At 43.8% G+C, this 22,544-nt stretch overlaps 1 protein-coding gene across 11 annotated transcripts in view; it reads right to left on the reverse strand.

Annotated features, from left to right (window-relative positions):
• Positions 1 to 22,544, reverse strand: part of dip2a (DIP2 acetate--CoA ligase A) — a 200,069-nt gene that overhangs the window by 124,080 nt on the left and 53,445 nt on the right. For 9 of the 11 annotated variants that reach the window (XM_090216476.1, XM_090216474.1, XM_090216475.1 and 6 more), the window contains exons 3-4: positions 18,888 to 19,004; positions 17,328 to 17,447 (exon numbers count right to left, since the gene is read on the reverse strand). In XM_090216476.1, coding sequence (XP_090072602.1) covers positions 17,328 to 17,447; positions 18,888 to 19,004 — 237 coding nt within the window. Of the gene's footprint in view, positions 1 to 17,327; positions 17,448 to 18,887; positions 19,005 to 20,106; positions 20,292 to 22,544 lie in introns of those variants that run through there. The other 2 variants (XM_090216478.1, XM_090216485.1) reach the window with 2 other exon arrangements.

Below are 22,544 nucleotides of genomic sequence, written 5' to 3' on the forward strand. Positions count from 1 at the left end.
TGCTGCTAAACAAGCAGCTTTAGAAGTAATGGTTAAGCAAGAACGCCAACTAGAAGAGCTTCAGAGACTCAAAGATGAAGATAAGAAAAGGACAGCGGAGCAAGAAGCTGAGGCTGTGAAACGCAGCTTGGAAGAAGCTAGGCTGCGAGTCAAGTTAGAGGTAGAAAATGCTGCCAGACGAAGGACGCTAGAAGACAAGCGTAGAGAGTTAGAGCGCCTAGAAGTGCTCAAGAAACTAAATGCTGCCAAGGCGCGAATGCAAGTGTATGAGCAAGATGAAAACTCAGAGGACGAGAAGAAAGAACTACTCTCTAACTGCAAATCTGTGAAAGAAGTCATGCACAGAAGTGGCTCATTTCACAGTCTCTCACCACAACATGTTGTGACAAGCACACAACAAGAAGATGGCACCAAGACCATGTTCAGGTTACTAGCGGAATCAATCAGTGAAAGCTGCCTCCCCATACCAGAACCAGTAACATTCAATGGAGAACCACTCTCGTTCACTGACTGGAAGGTCTCTTTTCAGACTCTGATAGACAGGAAGAACATACCAGCAACTGAGAAGATATATTACTTGAGAAAATATATTGGTGGGCCTGCCAAGAAAACCATCGAAAGTTACTTCATGTTAGGAACAGAGTCAGCCTACTATGCTGCATGGACCATTCTTGAAGAAAGGTACGGAAACAAATTCCTCATCGCCAAGTCCTTCAGAGATAAGCTCAATGCATGGCCTAAGATAGGATCCAAGGACAGTCTTGAACTTAGAGACCTTGTAGACTTTCTTCGCAGCTGTGAGGCTGCTATGTCACAGAATAAGGGCCTGTAGGTGCTTAATGACTGTAATGAAAACCAAAAGATCCTCGCTAAACTTCCAGATTGGCTGACTTCAAGATGGAATAGAAAGGTCATAGACATCTTAGAATAAACTGAGATCTTTCCAAGCTTCAGTCAGTTTGTGAAGTTTCTCACGGGAGAAGCAAAGATCGCTTGCAATCCTGTGACATCCCTTCATGCTTTGAAACCAAGTGAAGATGGAAAACCTAAGACGCCAAGGATTTAAAGCCCCGGAGCAAGGGTATTAGCAACTAACTCCGATGAGAAAGATAATGTTACTAGTTGTGTCTTCTGTGAGAAGTCAGGTCAGAGCCTCCACAAATGCTGGAAGTTCATGGATAAGCCCACCGCAGAGCGACAGAAGTTTGTTCAAGAGAATAAATTGTGCTTTGGCTGTTTAAGGCCTGGGCATCGCTCGAAAGATTGTGATAACAGGAACACCTGTGTCAGAGGAGGCATCCATCCTGCCTGCACGAAGATCGTACTAAAGAAAGGTTAAGGGATAGGAAGACCCCACAAGATAAGGGGACAAGAGCGTCAAGTGAGGCCATATCTAACAGAGTTGTAAGGGACATTAACAACACTCACACCTCCACAATCATTCCAGTATGGGTGTCAACCACAAGTGAGACAGATCGTGAAGTTCTTGTGTATGCACTTCTTGACACCCAGAACGACACCACTTTTATCCTTGAAGAGACAACAAAGGCTCTCAATACAAGGAAGGAGCCAGTCCAACTGAAACTCTACAATGGCTTCAAGGAATAACATTGTGCCCTGCCAGAAGCTGTCTGGTTTGCAGGTTAGAGGGCTTTACTTGGAGAAGAAAATCCCTCTGCCAACGACCTACTCGAGAGAGTTTATTCCTGCAAACAGAGATCATATTCCTACTCCAGAGACTGCAAGAGCATGGTCTCATCTTGAACACATTGCAGAGGAGATTGCTCCTCAACAGAGCTGTGATGTCGGTCTCTTAATTGGCTACAACTGCTCCCAGGCTCTCCTTCCAAGAGAAATTGTGTCTGGTAAGGGAAATCAGCCGTTTGCTCAGAGAACAGATCTTGGCTGGAGCATAGTCGGCTATGGAAATCCATGTATCGACTATGGCGACCCTATTGGAGTGAGTCATCAGGTTATCGCGAGAAGTCTATCCAGTTCATAGAAAGGAACTTTTATGTTGATGATGGGTTGACGAGCGTATCGTCTGAAGCTGAAGCGGCCCAGCTGGTGAAAGAAGCAAGAGAGCTTTGCAGCATCTGTAAACTTCGGTTTCGTAAGGGTCATCCTTCGTTTTCGTAAGGGTCCAGTTGCAATCATGTGTGACGTAGAGTGCATGTTCCACCAGTTTCATGTGAAAGCAGAAGACCAAGATTATCTACGGTTCCTTTGGTGGGAGAACGGAGATCTAGAGTCTCAGCCCTCAGTGTATCGTATGAAGGTCCACTTGTTCGGCGCAGCTTCATCTCCTGGTTGCGCCAACTATGCCGAAGGACGAGGAAGCTTCAGCGAGAAGTCTATCCAGTTTATAGAAAGGAACTTTTATGTTGATGATGGGTTGACGAGCGTATCGTCTGAAGCTGAAGCAGCCCAGCTGGTGAAAGAAGCAAGAGAGCTTTGCAGCATTGGCAAACTTCGGTTGCACAAGTTTATCTCTAACAGCAAGGAAGTTATAGCTACAATTCCCAAGGAAGAACGTGCCGAGGGTGCCAAAGACCTGTATATGGCTCTGGGTGAACCACACATGGAGAGCGCTTGGTGTACTGTGGTGTGTCGCATCAGACAAGTTCCAGTAGTTGTCAAGGAACGCCCACTCACAAGAAGAGGAGTGTTGTCTACAGTAGCCTCTGTATATGAGCCGCTTGGGTTTGTGGCACCCTTTGTCCTGGCAGGGAAGCAGATCTTGCAGCGGCTGTGTCGTGACAAAATCGACTGGGATGACCCCCTTCCAAATGACCTACGTTCCCAGTGGGAATTCTGGCTCCAAGGTCTACAAAACTTGTCTGAAGTAAGGATCCAACGAAGCTACTTGCCATCAAGTTTCAAGGAGGTGCAGAGTTATGAGCTCCATCACTTCTCCGACGCTAGTACCTCAGGTTATGGAGAGTGCTCATACCTCAGAACAATCAGCACAGCAGGAGAAGTTCATTGCTCCCTAGTTATGGGGAAGTCGAGAGTCGCCCCTTCCAAGGTTACGACCATACCACGACTGGAACTTTCAGCAGCGGTGATAGCTGTTCGAACAAGTGACATGCTCAAAAAGGAGCTAGAGATACAAGGTCTACAGGAATACTTCTGGACAGACTCGAAGATAGTTCTTGGCTACATCAACAATGAAGCCAGAAGATTCCACGTCTTTGTAGCTAACCATATTCAACGCATTAAGCAAAGCACAGATCCCGAACAATGGAGATATGTGACCTCTGAAGAGAATCCTGCGGATCATGCTTCCAGAGGTCTCACATCAGAACAGCTCATGGCTTCCAACTGGTTCACAGGTCCAGACTTTCTTTGGCATGAAGAACTTCCCAAAGGACAACTCAAGGGGGCAGAGTTCTCAGACAATGATCCAGAGCTGAAATCCATGGTCCATGATACCCAAGCAAAGGAAGAAAGATCATTACTAGATCACCTTCATAAGTTCTCAGACTGGGCAAGAGTGGTAAAAGCTATTGCCAGGCTCAAACGACGTGTCAAGGAAGCCATAGGCTTAAAATTGAGGTCCAGTGAAGCTACAAGCATAGAAGAAAGGAGAGAGGCAGAGCTCACCATTATAAAGATGGTTCAAGAAGCAGCCTTCTCCCATGAGATACACAACCTTAGGCACCAGAAAGACATCAAGACCAAACATAAAGCAAGCAAGTTGCATAAATTGAGTCCATTTCTGGATGAGCAAGGTATCCTCAGGGTGGGAGGTCGCTTGGCTCATGCAACTCTTCATTCCCATGTGAAGCATCCTGCAATCCTGCCAAGAGATAGTCATTTGTCAGTGCTGCTCGTCAAGCACTATCATGAAAGAGTACGACACCAAGGACGTGGAATGACGATCAATGAGCTGCGATCCAACGGTATGTGGATCCTAGGATGCAGCAATGCAGTTTCCTCTCACATCTACAAATGTGTGAAATGCAGGAAATTCAGAAGATGTACAGAAGGGCAAAGGATGGCAGATCTTCCGAAGGAACGCATGGAGACCGCGCCTCCCTTCACATACTGCGGGATGGACTGCTTTGGACCTTTCTATGCCAAGGACAGAAGAAGAGAGTTAAAGCGTTATGGGCTCCTACTCACTTGCATGGGCCCCCGAGCAGTTCACATTGAAATGCTTGGTGACTTAACCACCGACGCTTTTATCAATTCCCTGTGTTCATTCATTGCCATACGTGGTAATGTTCATCAAATCAGATGTGATCAAGGCAGCAACTTCATTGGCGCAAGACGCAAGTTTGTGGACGCCCTGAAAGAAATGGATCAAACACGACTGAAGGAACTTGGATGCGAGTTTATCATGAACACCCCATCTTCAAGTCACATGGGTGGTGTTTGGGAAAGGCAAATCCGCACGATACGAAGTGTCTTAACATCCACTCCTGATCAGTCAGACGGAAGACTCGACACCGCTTCTCTGCGTACCTTTCTCTATGAAGTCATGGCGATTTTAAATAGTAGGCCCCTAACTACGGAATATCTGAATGATCCATTAGGTCCAGAACCTCTCACGCCAAATCACTTCTTAACAAAGTCCACAGTTATCTTACCGCCACCTGGACAGTTCATCAAGGAAGATCTTTATCTCCGCAAGAGATGGCGCAGAGTACAATTCTTAGCCAATGAATTCTGGACAAGGTGGAAGAAAGAGTACCTCCTAAACCTCCAACACAGACAGAAATGGAGTAAAGACAGAAGAAACGCAAGGATTAATGACATTGTCATCTTGCAAGATGATACTGCACCACGCAACCAGTGGAAATTGGCAAAGGTTACAGAAGTGTACCCGGGACAGGATGGCCGGGTGAGAAGATTCAAGTTACTGATCAGCGACTCAACCCTAGATGAGAGAGGTAAACGCATCACCAAACCCACCTATCTGGAGAGGCCCATCCATAAGACAGTCACCCTCCTGGAAGCCGATCAAGAAACCTGCAGACCCCTTTCACAGAAATCACTGGTGATTGGTGGGAGTGTAACTGACAGTTAGACTTACAGGTTATGTCGTTGTCTTTTTCTTGAATTGTTTACGTGTCCGCTGTGCGGGGGAAATGATAATACGGAACTACGTAGCTAATACTGTTGTAACGGGGATCCTTATTGTAGCAACACACTTTTGGAGGGAAGGCAATCCTGCGCTGCGTTAGCTAAGTTTTCATGTCATCGGGTGTAGTTCATAAAGGTTGAAGAGTGTATGTTAGGATGAAGTGTGAATTCATGCCAGGAATAATAAGTGTGAAGTTTGATTTCCTCCCTTCTGTAATAAGCAGCCAATGAGGTATTTTTTCCTTTATTCATGTGTTTAATCTGAACCCGTTATAACGTTGGTTAAACTGTTATGTATGTAAGCACTTCAGAGTTATACCAAGCTAATAAGTCACTCGTAAGATAAGGTTTTAAGAGTGTGCTTAACTGTATTTTTCATTTACTTTATAGTTCTCACAAAAGTTGATAATTCTGACTAAAACTACAGAATAATGCCGCCAGTTAAAATCAAGGAACGGTTGTGCTCGTGGTTACTGAAGGGAGTTACAGTTAGGACATCTACTTTGTGCATGACACAAAATCATTTTTCAAACAATTGTTTACAGACAGATTATTTCACTTATAATTCACTGTATCACAATTCCAGTGGGTCAGAAGTTTACATACACTAAGTTGACTGTGCCTTTAAACAGCTTGGAAAATTCCAGAAAATGATGTCATGACTTTAGAAGCTTCTGATAGGCTAATTGACATCATGAGTCAATAGGAGGTGTACCTGTGGATGTATTTCAAGGCCTACCTTCAAACCATTTGACACATAAGAATATTCTCTCTCTTATCCATAATAATTTCTTTATGTAGGTAGCCTACCCGCACGGTATATGCAAACTGTTAACTACAGCGCACGTGCCAAGACCTGAGCAGGCCCATGAAATCACATTTTATTTGTCACATACACATGGTTAGCAGATGTTAACACGAATGTAGTGAAATGCTTGTGCTTCTACAGTGCAGTAATATCTAACAAGTAATTTAACAATTTCACCCACAACTACCTTATACACACACACACACAAGTGTAAAGGAATGAATAAGAATATGTACATATAAATATATGGATGAGCGATGGCCGAACGGCATAGGTAAGATGCAGTAGATGGTATAGAGAACAGTATATACATATAAGATGAGTAATGTAGGGTATGTAAACATTATTTTAAGTGGCATTGTTTAAAGTGGTTAGTGATACATTTATTACATCCACTATTTTACAAAACAGTCCCATTGGGCACACTGGTAGAATCAACATTGTTTTTCTACGTGATTTCAATGAAATTACGTTGTACCAACATGGACTAGAGTTTGAAATTATGTCTTTGGGGGTTTTGTGACAACTATCGGTAGAGTTGAAAATGCAATGGAAACATATTGAACTTTAGATTTTTATTGGGTACATGAGAAATCTAAAGCGAAAAGTAAACGTCATGTTTACACTCATCATACACTGATTTTTTCAGTCAGTTTGATGGAAACCCCAATGGTGAGAAAGTGTGCATCCAATTGGATGGAAAGCCAATAAGGCCCTTTATAATGTGGAACTATTGGCTTTAGGCCAAGGCATGCAGAAGACCAATTGTTGTTCAATATTTAGATGATCAATAGATCATTGGGTTTTCTAGCTCCTGCCTTGGTAAAGGCTCTGAGATTAAATAGGCAACCATGTCGGGCTCTTATCGCACAGCAATACTGTAGCCTACCCATACTGTCAAATATTAAACTGTGTTGGCAGGATGTTTTCATCTTCAGCAGTAATTTATGCGGTATCTGGAAAAGGACTGTCAGTTTCTAAAAGATTAGACAATGGTACATTGTTGTGGACCTGTCAGCAGGATGTTCTGTTTTACCTCATTTCTGTGCAACTAGAATGAACAAAAACTGTAGATCACCTTCACTCCACACACAGACACATTCAAAGCTTTCTCTCACCCTTCATTTGGCAAATCTGACTCAATCCTCCTGATTCCTGCTTACAAGCAGAAACTCAAACAGGAAGTACCAGTGATGCGCTCAATACGGATGCGCTCAATACGGAAGTGGTCCAATGAGGCGAAAGCCAAGCTAGAGGACCGTTTTGTAGCACAGACTGGAATATATTCCGGGATTCATCCAATTGCATTGAGGCGTTTACCACGTCAGTCACTGGCTTTATTAATAAGTGCATCGCCAATGTCATCCCCACAGTGACCGTATGTACATATCCCAACCAGAAGCCATGGATAACAGGAAAAATCTGCACTGAGATAAATCTGCCGCTTTCAATGAGCGGGACACTAACCCAGACGCTTATAAGAAATTCTGCTACGCCCTCCGACAAACCATCAAACAGGCAAAGCGGCAATACAGGACTAAGATCGAATCCTACTACACCGAATCTGACGGTCATGGGATGTAGCAGTGCTTGCAAACTATCAGACTACAAGCCTACCAGACGAGCTAAAGGCATTCAATGCTCGCTTTGAGGCAAGCAACACTGAACCATGTATGAGAGCACCAGCTGTTCTGGACAAATGTGTGAACACGCTCTCCATAGACGATAACAGTAAGACCTTAAAACGAGTAAGACCTTAACATTCCCAAGGCCGCAGAGCCAGACTAATTAACAGGACGTGTACTCAGAGCATGCGCTGACAAGCTGGCACGTGTCTTCACTGACATTTTTAACCTCTCCCTGGCTGAGTCTGTAATAGCTACATGTTTCAAGCAGACCACCATAGTCCCTGTGCACAAGAACCCCAAGGTAACCGGCCTAAATAACTACAGCCCAGTAGCACTCACATCTGTAGTTATGAAATGCTTTGAAAGGCTGGAGATGGCTCACAACATCATAACCAGACACCCCGGACCCATTCCATACCGCATATCTCCCAAACAGATCCACAGATGACGCAATCTCTATTACACACTGCCCTTTCCCACTTGGACAAAAGGAACACCTACGTGAGAATACTGTTCATTGACTACAGCTCAGCCGTAAAAACATTTTTTAACCTTTATTTAACCAGGTAGGCTAGTTGAGAACAATTTTTTATTTACAACTGTGACCTGGCCAAGATAAAGCCAAGCACAAACAACACATGGAATTAACAAAACATGCAGACAATAATACAACAGAAAAATTCTATATACAGTATGCAATTACGGTAGGATAAGGGAGGTAAGTCAATAAATAGGACAGTGGCGAAAGAATTACAATATCGCAATTAAACACTGTAATGGTAGATGTGCAGAATATGAGTGTGCAGGTTGAGATACTGGGGTGCAAGGGAGCAAAATAAATAACAGTATGGAGGATGAGGTAGTTGGATAGGCTATTTACAGATGGGCTATGTACAGGTACAGTGATCTGTGAGCTGCTCTGACAGCTGGTGCTTTAATAACCTTGTTCTGAACACCTCCAAAACAAAGGTTATGTGGTTTGGTAAGAAGAATGCCCCTCTCCCCAGGTGTGATTACTACCGCTGAGGGTTTAGAGCTTGAGGTAGTCACCTCATACAAGTACTTGGGAGTATAGCTAGACGGTACACTGTCCTTCTCTCAGCACATATCAAAGCTGCAGGCTAAAGTTAAGAGGAAACCAAGTCTTGATTTATCGTAATCGCTCTTCTTACACCCCAGCTACCAAACTAACCTCGATTCAGATGACCATCCTACTACATTATGGAGACATCATTTATACAGTTGAAGTCGGAAATTTACATACACTTAGGTTGGAGTCATTAAAACTAGTTTTTTCAAACACTCAACAAATTTCCTGTTAACAAACTATAGTTTTGGCAAGTCAGAAAGGACATCTACTTTGTGCATGACACAGCAAATTTTTCCTACAATTGTTAACAGATTATTTCACTGTATCACAATTCCAGTGGGTCAGAACAGAAAAATCTATGACATCATGGGGATTTTCCAGTATCTATATTGTTTTCGCAGAAGTAGAGAGCATAATCAATATGGGGTTAAGAATTAGACATAAATAAGCATAACATAGGCTGGATCCATGTGAATGTATAAAGCTGGACCAATAACGCAAACTGTTAGATATGTAAATACAGAACGTAAGCAGAATCGTTGTGAATGTGCCAAGCTTGAACAACATAGACACGACCGCCTTGGGCCGAGTCTGATCTTGCGAAGGCTACTGGACACGTATATGGGTGAATCATTCCTGGGCAACATAGGCCTGAACCTGTGAAGGTCAGTGACTATGTACTTTAGTTAATCAATACTAGATCCACAAGCCATGTATATGTATTGGGGAGAAATGTTGCATAGTGAAAAGACATGTCTGTATTAATCAAATAATATTAGAAATGCACTTATACTGGAAATATATATATATGCAATAAATGTATTAGTTTTGTATTAATACTCTGGCACCGCCATTATAATATAAACTAAGATAAGTCAGATGTGGGCGTTAACAAGCAAGAATCAAATCAAAGTACAGAAATAAAACAATAGTAAAAAGACAGGCTATATACAGTAGCGAGGCTATATACAGACACCGGAAGTAGTATGTACAGTGGGGAGAACAAGTATTTGATACACTGCCGATTTTGCAGGTTTTCCTACTTACAACGCATGTAGAGGTCTGTAATTTTTTATCATAGGTACACTTCAACTGTGAGAGACGGAATCTAAAACGAAAAAGCCAGAAAAACACATTGTATGATTTTTAAGTAATTCATTTGCATTTTATTGCATGACATAAGTATTTGATCACCTACCAACCACTAAGAATTCCTGCTCTCACAGACCTGTTAGTTTTTCTTTAAGAAGCCCACCTGTTCTCCACACATTACCTGTATTAACTGCACCTGTTTGAACTCGTTACCTGTATAAAAGACACCTGTCCACACACTCAATCAAACAGACTCCAACCTCTCCACAATGGCCAAGACCAGAGAGCTGTGTAAGGACATCAGGGATAACATTGTAGACCTGCACAAGGCTGGGATTGGCTACTGGACAATAGGCAAGCAGCTTGTTGAGAAGGCCACAACTGTTGGCGCAATTATTAGAAAATGGAAGAAGTTCAAGATGACGGTCAATCACCCTCGGTTTGGGGCTCCATGCAAGATCTCATCTCGTGGGGCATCAATGATCATGAGGAAGGTGAGGGATCAGGCGAGAACTACACAGCAGAACCTGGTCAATGACCTGAAGAGAGCTGGGACCACAGTCTCAAAGAAAACCATTAGTAACACACTACGCCGTCATGGATTCAAATACTGCAGCGCACGCAAAGTCCCCCCTGCTCAAGCCAGCGCATGTCCAGGCCCTTCTCAAGTTTGCCAATGACCATCTGGATGATCCAGAGGAGGAATGGGAGAAGGTCATGTGGTCTGATGAGACAAAAATAGAGCTTTTTGGTCTAAACTCCACTCGCCGTGTTTGGAGGAAGAAGAAGGATGAGTACAACCCCAAGAACACCATCCCAACCGTGAAGCATGGAGGTGGAAACATCATTATTTGGGGATGCTTTTCTGCAAAGGGGACAGGACGACTGCACCGTATTGAGGGGAGGATGGATGGGGCCATGTATCGCGAGATCTTGGCCAACAACCTCCTTCCCTCAGTAAGAGCATTGAAGATGGGTCGTGGCTGGGTCTTCCAGCATGACAACGACCCGAAACACACAGCCAGGGCAACTAAGGAGTGGCTCCGTAAGAAGCATCTCAAGGTCTTGGAGTGGCCTAGCCAGACTCTAGACCTGAACCCAATATAAAATCTTTGGAGGGAGCTGAAAGTCCGTATTACCCAGCGACAGCCCCGATACCTGAAGGATCTGGAAAAGGTCTGTATGGAGGAATGGGCCAAAATCCCTGCTGCAGTGTGTGCAAACCTGGTCAAGTACTACAGGAAACGTATGATCTCTGTAATTGCAAACAAAGGTTTCTGTAACAAATATTAGGTTCTGCAAATGAATTACTTATAAATCATACAATGTGATTTTCTGGATTTTTGTTTTTGATTCCGTGTCTCACAGTTGAAGTGTACCTATGATAAAAATTACTCTACATGCTTTGTAAGTAGGAAAACCTGCAAAATCAAATACTTGTTCTCCCCACTGTACCTGTAGATATGGTTAAAGTGACTATGCATATATGGTGAACAGAGTGTAGCAGTAGTGTAAAAGAGGGGTTTAGCAGGTGGTGGGTGGGACAATGCAGATAGCCCGGTAAGCCAATTGAGGTAGTTTGTACATGAATGTATAGGTAAAGTGATTATGTGACTATGCATTGAGACAAAGATAATGGTGGTGAGAGGCCACGGGGTGTTAATCATTTACATAAGGAGTGACCATGTGTGTCATCTGAAGGTGGAAACCTATAAAACCAGAGGTCTGAAAAGAGTAATCAGTTGTTCCATGGAATTACTCGGCTTCTGTTACTTTTTGTAATAAAGTCTAATTGAATTTACATGCTCCGGTATCTGAGAAATATTTCCATGACATAAATGACGAGCCAGGAGTGGCTACAAGGGACCAGTGAACGGTGAAACTTCTGTGACTGATGACGGAGTCTCCTGAACGAGTCTCACAAAAGGGTGGCCGCCCTATCAGCAAAGCTCAGTTCTTACTTATAGTAAATGTTTGTCTGATTTGCTTCGGGAGTCCTGCCTCAGGAATAGACGCACCAAGTAGGTCTCTCCAAATTTTAAACAAACCAAAATATATTGGGATATTTTGAATTCAATAAATGCATTTATGAATGATAAGGAAAAAGCTTTGGGGGGACTATTACTCCTTTTGCTTAAAAGGCCATTAGGAATAAGTGGTAAGAACGCACAAGGAAAATTAGCACCAAATGGCCAGCAGAAGGAATGTTGGATGTTTCATTGTGTGAAGAAATGGAGTCCCTGATAAAAAAAAACAACATAAAACAAGCGACTAACAAAATGAAGAAAAGGAGGAACAAAAGCGAAAAGGAGAACAAAGTGCTACAATTTTTTTAAGCAGAAGAGCATGAAAACAGCAACAGAAACTTTGAAAGAAGATGAAAAACCAGACCAAGAAAAAGCAGAATGGTTCGTCAACCCTCCACCAATGGACAGTTTCTGACTGGAACCATAGAAATAAAAGGTGAAGTAGAGATAAAAGAAGAAAAGAGATGGCTTCTACGCACTTTATACCCTCTTCGCCCTCTCAGGCAAAGGGAGAAAGTGATGAGTAGAAAAACCCTCTCAGACAGAGAGCACAAAAGAAAGATCGAACAGGCTACGAAAACAGGAATAGAAACCCTCAACTGCTATGGGGGACTGAGAAAAGCCCTAGCAAAGATGGGAGTAAGAACAGAAGAAGAACCACCAGACCAACATACAAGAAACAAGATAAGAGCAAATGATAGAAAGGCAGAAGAATTTAAGCAAAAGCTAGACAAATTTAAGAAGAATTACATAGAACAAGGGCTCGACGAATCAGATGAGGAAAGGGAATGGGAAGAAATTGACAGCAGTATAAGAGACAAAGACGGGGAAAGAATAATAAAATAATTAGGAGATCAGGCTATCCATAGGGGAATGAGACATAGAAAAAGTAAGGGAATACCGAAAATAATAATAGGGAGATATACGAAGGAAGATGGAGTTTCTGGTGGACAGAAGGATGGAAATGGTTAGAAACTAAAAAAGGTAGAAAAGCAAATGAGAGAAGAACTAGCCAGGGCCTAGAAAGACCAATGGAAGGGACAACAGGTTAGCCCTGAAGGAAAGCAAAGAAAGACGAGGAATAGGACAAAGCTGAAAAAACCTGATAGATACGGGGTACAGTGTCCCATTTTGATAAAGGGGGATCAAGGGCCGTATGTACCATGGGGCTCACAGGACCTGGAAGGGTTGGTTACTCGCCTGCCGAAACCTCCATGATGAAGCTGGAAAATGGATCAGAACCTTTGAAAAACAAACCATAGGGAAACTACTGGCTGTGGGGGATCTGAAGGCACTGCTGGTAAGAGTAGTGGGGGTAGCAAACTTGGAGGATGTACTGCAAGACAGTGACCTTGCTGATGCAGCGGGGGACATACTGGCAGATGGACCAGCCTTTGACACATATCGTCCAGCGTGCTCTGAAAGAGGAACACCCAACAAGGGTTGATCCTAAGGCACTAAAAGGAAAAGCAATGGGGGACACAGAAAACCCAGCTGCATACCTCCATGGAAAGTTGAAACGATGGAAACTGGAAACAGAACTGAATCCAGAGGGGGACCGACTGATGACAACTATTCCAGAAGTCAGTGGTAGAAGCCATGCCCCAGTCAGTAAAGAGCAGGCTGGAGGATGTGGGTCTGACTTCAAAGTCACACAAGGAATTCTGGGACCACGTGATCCATGCAGTGGAGAAATACAGAAAGGATGAACAGAAACTGATAGAACAAGGAAAAGACATTCAAAGAAAACTGACCCAGCTGCAGCTGAAAAAAAATGACTAACAAAGGAAAAAAGAAAATCCAGGCCCCAGTGATGACTCCAGTGCCAGAGGTAGAGACAATGGCTGCAGTCTCCCCAAGAGGGCCACCACCGCTTCCTGTCCAACAGGTCCAAGTGCAACCTACACCACCACTAGTGAATGTGTATACACAACAACCCCGGAATTGGAATGGTGGCAACAAGCAACAAAAAGCTCCGCAAAATAATAAGAAAAAAGGAACCAGAAGTCCCCAGGGACCACTTGGGGTTTGTTGGGGATGCCAGCAGCCAGTACACTACAGACAACACTGCCAAACAAATCCCTGGCAGGACTGAAATGGAGGGAACCAAAACAAGTGGCAACCACCAAGTAACAGGAATCAAAATAATTGGTAGCCACAAGGAAGTGGGCACCATAATAACTAGAACCAGGATGGTGGATGGCAAGGCAAGGCAACCAGAGTCAACCACAAGGCCCTGTGGACCCATGGGCGGGGCCAAATCAAGGATACTAGGGGTGCCCAGCGAATCCTAGGGTCAATCCTAGGGAGGGTCAGCTCCCAAACACGAGAGCTGATCAAGAAGCTATGCTGCAGGTTCAAACAGAGAACAACGGCACACCCATGATGATAGATACTGGAGCCACTTACACATGTGTAAATCCAAATTATGCCTCTCATCTCCCCATGTCTAGTAAATACACCAAAACTGTAGGATTATCGGGACAACCGCAGCTAATTCCAATGACTGCTCCAGTTCGTCTGACGGCAAGTCAGCAACAATTCCGATATTAGTGTCAGATCAAACCCCAATTAATCTACTAGGAAGGGATGCTCTATGAAAAATGGGCATACAAATCAAGTGCTCCCCTGAAGGAGTAATAATGGAAAGAACAGGGTTAAAATTTGCAAATGATAATGACAGCAGAGACAGCTAATGGTTAGGGGACGTGGAGACAGAAATAAACAGAGCCATGGGGAAATGGGTTTATTCAGGCCCAAATACCTAAAGCTGATAGAGCAAAATCAGAATACCACTGCACAATGCAGTATGACCAATACCAATACCATTTTTTAGAACAACTTTGGACAATGAATGCACATGGAAAGTCAGTAGCAATGATGTCACAGTACATAATTATAGGAAAACAGGGAGCTGCAATGGATGAGAGACAGAGATGGATCAAAGTTCGTACAAAGATGATACAATGTCTTTGACTCTGTCCCTCACATTACATTGTTGGTAAATCAAGGATTTGCGGCCAAAGAATTGGGGCCAATGATGAAGAAAGAAAAAAGAAGGTAAAGGGATAAACAGATAATCCATTGATTTTCCATTGCAAAGACAAGGCTTTTATTAAAATACTGGCAACAACAGTAATGAATGGGGATCAAAGGGAAGTCGAGGTTACAGCTAATCAGCAAGGACAGTTAGGTGAAGAAAGAGGGCCAGTTAGTTAACAAAGATAGGAAATGGAAAACATCATTCCAGAAGGGGTCTCAACATGACACAGATGTTGGATTGGTGAAATCAGCAATCATGTAAGCATCAAAGTGAAATCTGATGCTAAGCCTCCCTGGAAAGCTGAATATCACATGAAACCAAAAGCTAAGCCTCCCTGGAAAGCTGAATATCACATGAAACCAAAAGCTAAGCCTCCCTGGAAAGATCGATATCACATGAAACCAAAAGCTAAGCCTCCCTGGAAAGATCAATATCACATGAAACCAGAAGCTAAGCCTCCCTGGAAAGATCGATATCACATGAAACCAAAAGCTAAGCCTCCCTGGAAAGATCAATATCACATGAAACCAGAAGCTAAGCCTCCCTGGAAAGATCGATATCACATGAAACCAGAAGCTAAGCCTCCCTGGAAAGATCGATATCACATGAAACCAGAAGCTAAGCCTCCCTGGAAAGATCGATATCACATGAAACCAGAAGCTAAGCCTCCCTGGAAAGATCGATATCACATGAAACCAGAAGCTAAGCCTCCCTGGAAAGATCGATATCACATGAAACCAGAAGCTAAGCCTCCCTGGAAAGCTCAATATCACATGAAACCTGATGCCAAGCCTCCCTGGAAAGATCAATATCACATGAAACCCAATAACAAGCCTCCCTGGAAAGATCAATATCACATGAAACCAGATGCCAAGCCTCCTTGAAAGATCAATATCACATGAAACCAAAAGCTGAAAGGATAAGCATGACCATTGAAGGATTGATAAAATCAGGTGTACTAGTAGAAACACAAAGCCGCTGTAATACACCTCTGCTACCTGTTCTTAAAGCCGATGGTAAAAAATTGAGACTGGTACATGACCTAAGAGAAATAAATGACATTGCACAGGATTGGCTTTCAGAAGTTCCAAACCCTCACACACTACTGACAAATGTTCCCCCAGATGCTAAGTACTTTACAGTGATTGACTTGTGTGCAGCATTTTTTTGTGTGCCCCTGGCGGAAGAATGCAGACAATTGTTTGCGTTTACATACAGCGGAAGACAATACACGTACACTCGTCTTCCCCAGGGATTTAAGTACTCTCCCAAGGTCTTCAATCAGATATTGATAGCTGAGAAGGACATTGTTTCTAAAACAAAAAACTTCAGTGTTTCCAGCCTCAGGTTGAGTAGCGAGGAAGAACCATAGCTCATGGAAGCAAGGCAATAGCACCAGGATAGTTGCAAGGAATCAGCAAAGCACCATTGCCACAAACGGTAGCTCAAATTATGACCTTTTTAGGGATGACTGGATTTAGCTCAGATTGGATAGAGGAATATGTAGTTAAAACAGCCCCTTTGCGAGAGATAATGAAAGAAGCAGGACAACTCAACTAGACTGGAACACAAATGTTCCGATTGCATTTGAGACATTAAAAAAAGGAAATGCAAACAGCACAAGCCTTCGCAGCCCCAGATTACACAAAACCATGTTTGCTATATGTAGCAAATAGGTGTGACAGATATGCAGCAACAGTACTTATGCAGGAAACATGTAGTGGAAGAAGGAAACAGCCCACGACGGTACTAAATTAGATCCAGTAGCTCAAGGTTATCCACCGTGTGACCAAGGGTTGGCAGCATTATCCATTAACCCCTGTCCCCTCAGGAGGTATTTTGCCTTTTGGTAGGCCGTCATTGTAAATAAAAATGAGTTCTTAACTGACTTGCCTAGTTAAATAAAGATTAAATAAAAAAATTAAAATGAACACCAAGGCGATCAGAAAAATTAGCATTACCATGTTTCTTATATGGTCAGGTTCCTAAACACCAGCTGCATCTTAAACAAAAGCAGAACAGTGTGGCCAACCCTTACCAGCTCAGAGGATCTTTTCAACATGTAATGTCCATAACTGTAAAATATTGTTCAATTTGTTTTCTCCATTTTACACAATAAACTTTTCCATGTTGTAGGCAATGGTTAAATTCTGCTGAATTGCCACTCAGCAACACCAACAGTCCCAGCACCAGACAGACAGTTTCACTGTGGTGACCTATGTTAGATCAGATCCTAAGGTCCAGATGGGTTGTGGGTAGCAGGGGGTACGGTTTAAGGCCCAGGTGAGTTCTGGGTAATGTATTATGATCTCACCTGGGGGAGTGAATGCCTCTACAGAGGACTGAACTAGAACAGAGCATCTCTTGGAGGGCATTGGCATCTTCCTCCCTTTTGCCCAGGTGAGTTCTGGGTAATGTATTATGATCTCATCTGGGGGAGTGAATGCCTCTACAGAGGACTGAACTAGAACAGAGCATCTCTTGGAGGGCATTGGCATCTTCCTCCCTTTTGCCCAGGTGAGTTCTGGGTAATGTAGTATGATCTTACCTGGGGGAGTGCATGCCTCTACAGAGGACTGAACTAGAACAGAGCGTCTCTTGGAGGGCATTGGCATCTTCCGCTCTTTGTACTTGGCCAAGGCAGCGTGAACGGCTTCTGTATGCAGGTCTAGACAAACACAAAGATCACGCAACCGTTTATTACACAGTATCATACATATCCTGCATGCACTGTGTGAACACTTCCTGAAAAACATCCTTTAGGTTATGTCAGCATTGGAACAGACACCTGAAAAGTGTTAACCCAACCATAATACACATTTAGGGGTGGTTCCCAGGACAGACAAGCCAAATCCTGGACTAAAAGGCATTTCCAATACAGATTCTCCTTTGAGCTTGATTTTCAGTCCAGGACTAGACATAGGGGTAGACACCCAGACACAGACTAAGTCCATCTGATCCTGTATGATTGTCCTCTTACCAGATTTGAAACCAACCCCCCCAGTCCATCTGATTGTCTTCCTCTTACCAGATCTGAATGCTATTCATTGACTACAGCTCAGCATTCAACACCATAGTACCTTCACAGCTCATCAATAAGCTAAGGACCCTGGGACTAAACACCTCCCTCTAAAACTGGATCCTGGACTTCCTGATAGGCCACGCTGATACTCCACAAGGTGGCACCTCTGGGGTGCGTGCTCAGTCCCCTCCTGTACTCCCTGTTCACTCATGACTGCATGGCCAGGCACGACTCCAACAATATCATCAAGTTTGCAGATGACAACAGTGTTAGGCCTGATCACAGACAACGATGAGACAGCCTGTAGGGAGGAGGCCAGAGACCTGGTCGTGTGGTGCCAGGACAACAACTCCTCCCTCAATGTGATCAACACAAAGGAGATGATTGTGGACTACAGGATAAAGATAGAGCACGCCGCCATTCTCATAGAGGAGCAGGTTGAGAGCTTCAAGATCCTTGGCGTCCACATCACCAACAAACTAACATGGTCCAAGCACACCAAGGCAGTCGTGAAGAGGGCACGACAAAACCTATTCCCTCGCAGGAGACTGAAAGGATTTGGTATGGGTTCTCAGATCCTCAAAAGGTTCTACAGCTGCACCATCAAGATCATCCTGACTGGTTGCTTCACTGCCTGGTATGGCAACTGTTCAGCCTCCGACCGCAAGGTACTACAGAGGATAGTGAGTACTGCCCAGTACAACACTGGGGCCAAGCTTCCTGCAATCCAGGACCTCTATACCAGGGGGTGTCAGAGGAAGGCCCTAAAAATTGTCAAAGACTCCAGCCACCCCAGTCATAGACAACCCCCCAGTCCATCTGATATCCTGTAGGATTGTCCTCTTATCAGATATGAAGCCTTCAACCCCCCCAGTCCATCTGATCCTGTAGGATTGTCCTATTACCAGATCTGAAGCCTTCAACCCCCCCCCCCCCCAGTCCATCTGATCGTGTAGGATTGTCCTCTTATCAGATATGAAGCCTTCAACCCCCCCAGTCCATCTGATCCTGTAGGATTGTCCTATTACCAGATCTGAAGCCTTCAACCCCCCCAGTCCATCTGATCCTGTAGGATTGTCCTCTTACCAGATCTGAAGCGTTCATCCCGCGTGTTGGTGGCCCGAGACTTGTTGTGTTTGGATCCTGGTGGAGCAGCCTGAGACATCTGGATCCTGTTCTCCTTCTGCAGAGATGGTTCTACACCTAGAGACACAGTAACACATGATGAGACACGTTCACCTCTAACCCTGAGACAACGTCTGGATCCTGTTCGCCATCTATAGATAGAGGGCTGGGCAATATGTCAAATTATACCATGTGTTTGACATTTGACAATATGACAGTATTTTATGTTTTGAATAATGCAAGTTTTAAATATGATTTATGAGTAGTTCATGACCCTGGTGTTTCAGGGAAATAAAATTATTATTCTAATTCTATAGTTGGAATATAGTGGGCAACACTGACTACATTGTAGTTTGACATGACAACAAATTCACTAATTGGATGTTACATAATAACATATTCAAGCTTAGCCTATTCCTCTCTGTTTTAGAAGATACCATTGCACACAAACAACATGCTGATCTGGGCCTACACCTGGTATCAGGCTGGATTAGATAGCTACGTTTGTTCTGACTTAGATTACATTTCGCTAACAAGCAAATAGCATTAGCGGCTAACCTGATTTATTTTAGACAAAACTTTCTAAGAAAATACAGGGCTTGGTGTGGTAAGACGAGGGAGCAAGACAACTCAAGTAGCAAATGTGACAATACACGCACCAAACACTACCCTAGACCCTGTAGCCCTACCCCATGTAGCTCTACCCTAGACCATGTAGCCCTGCCCTAGACCCTGCAGCCCTGCAGCCCTGCCCTAGACCCTGCAGCCCTGCCCTAGACCCTGCAGCCCTGCCCTAGACCCTGCAGCCCTACCCTAGACCCTGTAGCCCAGCCCCAGACCCTGCAGCCCTGCCCTAGACCCTGTAGCCCTACCCTAGACCCTATTGTGACGATACAGAGTATGGTGACGGTACAGAGTATTGTGATGATAGTGACAACAGTATGAGCTATACATACAGCACTAGAGTCAAGGACATATCCGAAAGGAAAGGAGTAGATATCATGATAATGTCCTCTGCCAGGTGAAGCATCTAACCTTGTATCTTAGGGGTGGAGGAGGCCAGGTGAGGCATCTAATCTTGTATCTGAGGGGTGGAGGAGGCCAGGTGAGGCATCTAACCTTGTATCTGAGGGGTGTAGGAGACCAGCAGCTTGCCTTTCTACCAGGTGAGGCAACTTACCTTGTATCTGAGGGATGTAGGAGGCCTCTCTACCAGGTGAGGCATCTTACCTTGTATCTGTACGTACATACCCCAACCAGAAGCAATGGATTACAGGCAACATTCGCACTGAGCTAAAGGGTAGAGCTGCGGCTTTCAAGGTGCAGGACTCTAACCCAGAGGCTTACAAGAAATCCTGCTAAGCCCTGCAACAAACCATCAAACAGGCAAAGCGTCAATACAGGGCTAAGATTGAATCCTACTACACCGGCTCTGACGCTCGTCATATGTGGCAGGGCTTGCAAACTATTAAAAAACTACAAAGGGAAGCACAGCCGTGAGCTGCCCAGTGACACGAGCCTACCAGACGAGCTGAATCACTTCTTTGCTCGATTCGAGGCAAGCAACACTGAGGCATGCATGAGAGTGCCAGCTGTTCCGGACGACTGTGTGATCACACTCAGTAGCCAACGTGAGTAAGACCTTTAAACAGGTCAACATACACAACTCTGCGGGGCCAGACGGATTACCAGGACGTGTGCTCCGGGCATGTGCTGACCAACTGGCATGTCTTCACTGACATTTTCAACATGTCCCTGATTGAGTCTGTAATACCAACATGTTTCAAGCAGACCACCATAGTCCCTGTGCCTAAGAACACGAAAGCAACCTGCCTAATTGACTACAGACCCCTGCAACATCGAGCCTATTCCCCCTCAGGAAACTAAAAAGATTTGGCATGGGTCCTGAGATCCTCAAAAGGTTATACTGCTGCAACATTGAGAGCATCCTGACTGGTTGCATCACGGCTTGGTACGGCAACTGCTTGGCCTCTGACCGCAAGGCACTACAGAGGGTAGTGAGTACAGCCCAGTACATCACCGGGGTTAAGATGCCTGGCATGCAGGACCTCTACACCAGGCAGAGTCAGAGGATGGCTCTAAAAATTGTCAATGACCCCAGCCACCCCAGTCATAGACTGTTCTCTCTACGTGCCAAGTCTAGCACAAAGTCTTCTTTATCCGCAAGCCAAGCCACAAGACTCCTGAACAGGTAATCAAATGGCTACCCGGGCTATCTGCACTGTGTTCCGCCACCCCCCAACCCCTCTTTTACGCTACTGCTACTCTCTGTTCATCATATATGCAGTCACTTTAACCTTTTTGGGATAGGGGGCAGCATTTTCACTTTTGGATGAATAGCATGCCCAGAGTGAACTGCCTCCTACTCTGTTCCAGATGCTAATATATGCATATTATTATTACTATTGGATATAAAACGGTTTGAATGATGTCTGTGAGAAAAATCCAACCAGGAAGTGGGAAATCTGAGGTTTGTCGTTTTTCAAAGCTACCGAATACACAGTGGGATACGGATAAAGTTGCACTTCCTACGGCTTCCACTAGATGTCAACCGTCTTTAGAAACTTGACTGAGGATTCTACTATAAAGGAGGGGCTCAAGAGACCTGATTGAGTCAGTGGACTGGCAGAGTGCCTTGGTCTCATGATGCGCGCTCCCGACAGAGTTACCTCTCGTTCCATGGCTTTTCTACAGACATAGGAATTCTCTGGTTGGAAGCTTATTGATGATTTATGTTAAAAACATCCTAAAGATTGATTCCATACATCATTTAATACGTTTCTACGACCTGTAACGGAACTGACTTTTTGTCTGGACGAAGTGCTTGCGCCTCATGAAGATGAATTACTGGGCTGAACACGCGAACAACAACTGGCTATTTGGACATAAATTATGGACTTTATGGAACAAATCAGTCATTTATTGTCAAACTGGGATTCCTGGGAGTGCCTTCTGATGAAGATCAAAGGTAAGTGAATATTTAGTGTTATTTCTAACTTCTGTTGACTCCAAAATGGCGGATATATCACTAGCTGGATTGGACTCTGAGCACCGTTCTCAGATTATGCTTTTTCCGTAAAGTCTCTTTTTTTAAATCTGACACAGCGTTAAGGAGAAGTCTACCTTTAATTCTGTGAATAACAATTGTATCTTTTATCAATGTTTATCAGTATTTCTGCAAAATCACTAGTTTTTTTGGAATCAAAACATTACTGCACGTAACGCACCAATGTAAACTGAGATTTTTGGATATAAATATACACATTATTGAACAAAACATACATGTATTATGTCACATGATGTCCTAGGAGTGTCATCTGATGAAGATCATCAACAGTTAGTGATTAATTTAAACTATATTTCTGTTTTTTGTGACTCCTATCTTTGGCTGGAAAAATGGTTGTGTTTTTTTTGACTTGGCTATGACCTAACATAATCATATGTTGTGTTTTCGCTGTAAAGCATTTTTGAAATCGGACACGATGGGTAGATTAACAAGATGTTTCATTTTCATTTGCTGTATTGGACTTGTTAATGCGTGAAAGTTAGATATTTCAAAAAATATTTTTGAATTTCGCATGCTGCCTTTTCAGTGGA

Source organism: Oncorhynchus mykiss, chromosome 22 (assembly GCF_057628025.1).
Source record: "Oncorhynchus mykiss isolate SJ-2025 chromosome 22, ASM5762802v1, whole genome shotgun sequence".
NCBI lineage: Eukaryota > Metazoa > Chordata > Actinopteri > Salmoniformes > Salmonidae > Oncorhynchus > Oncorhynchus mykiss.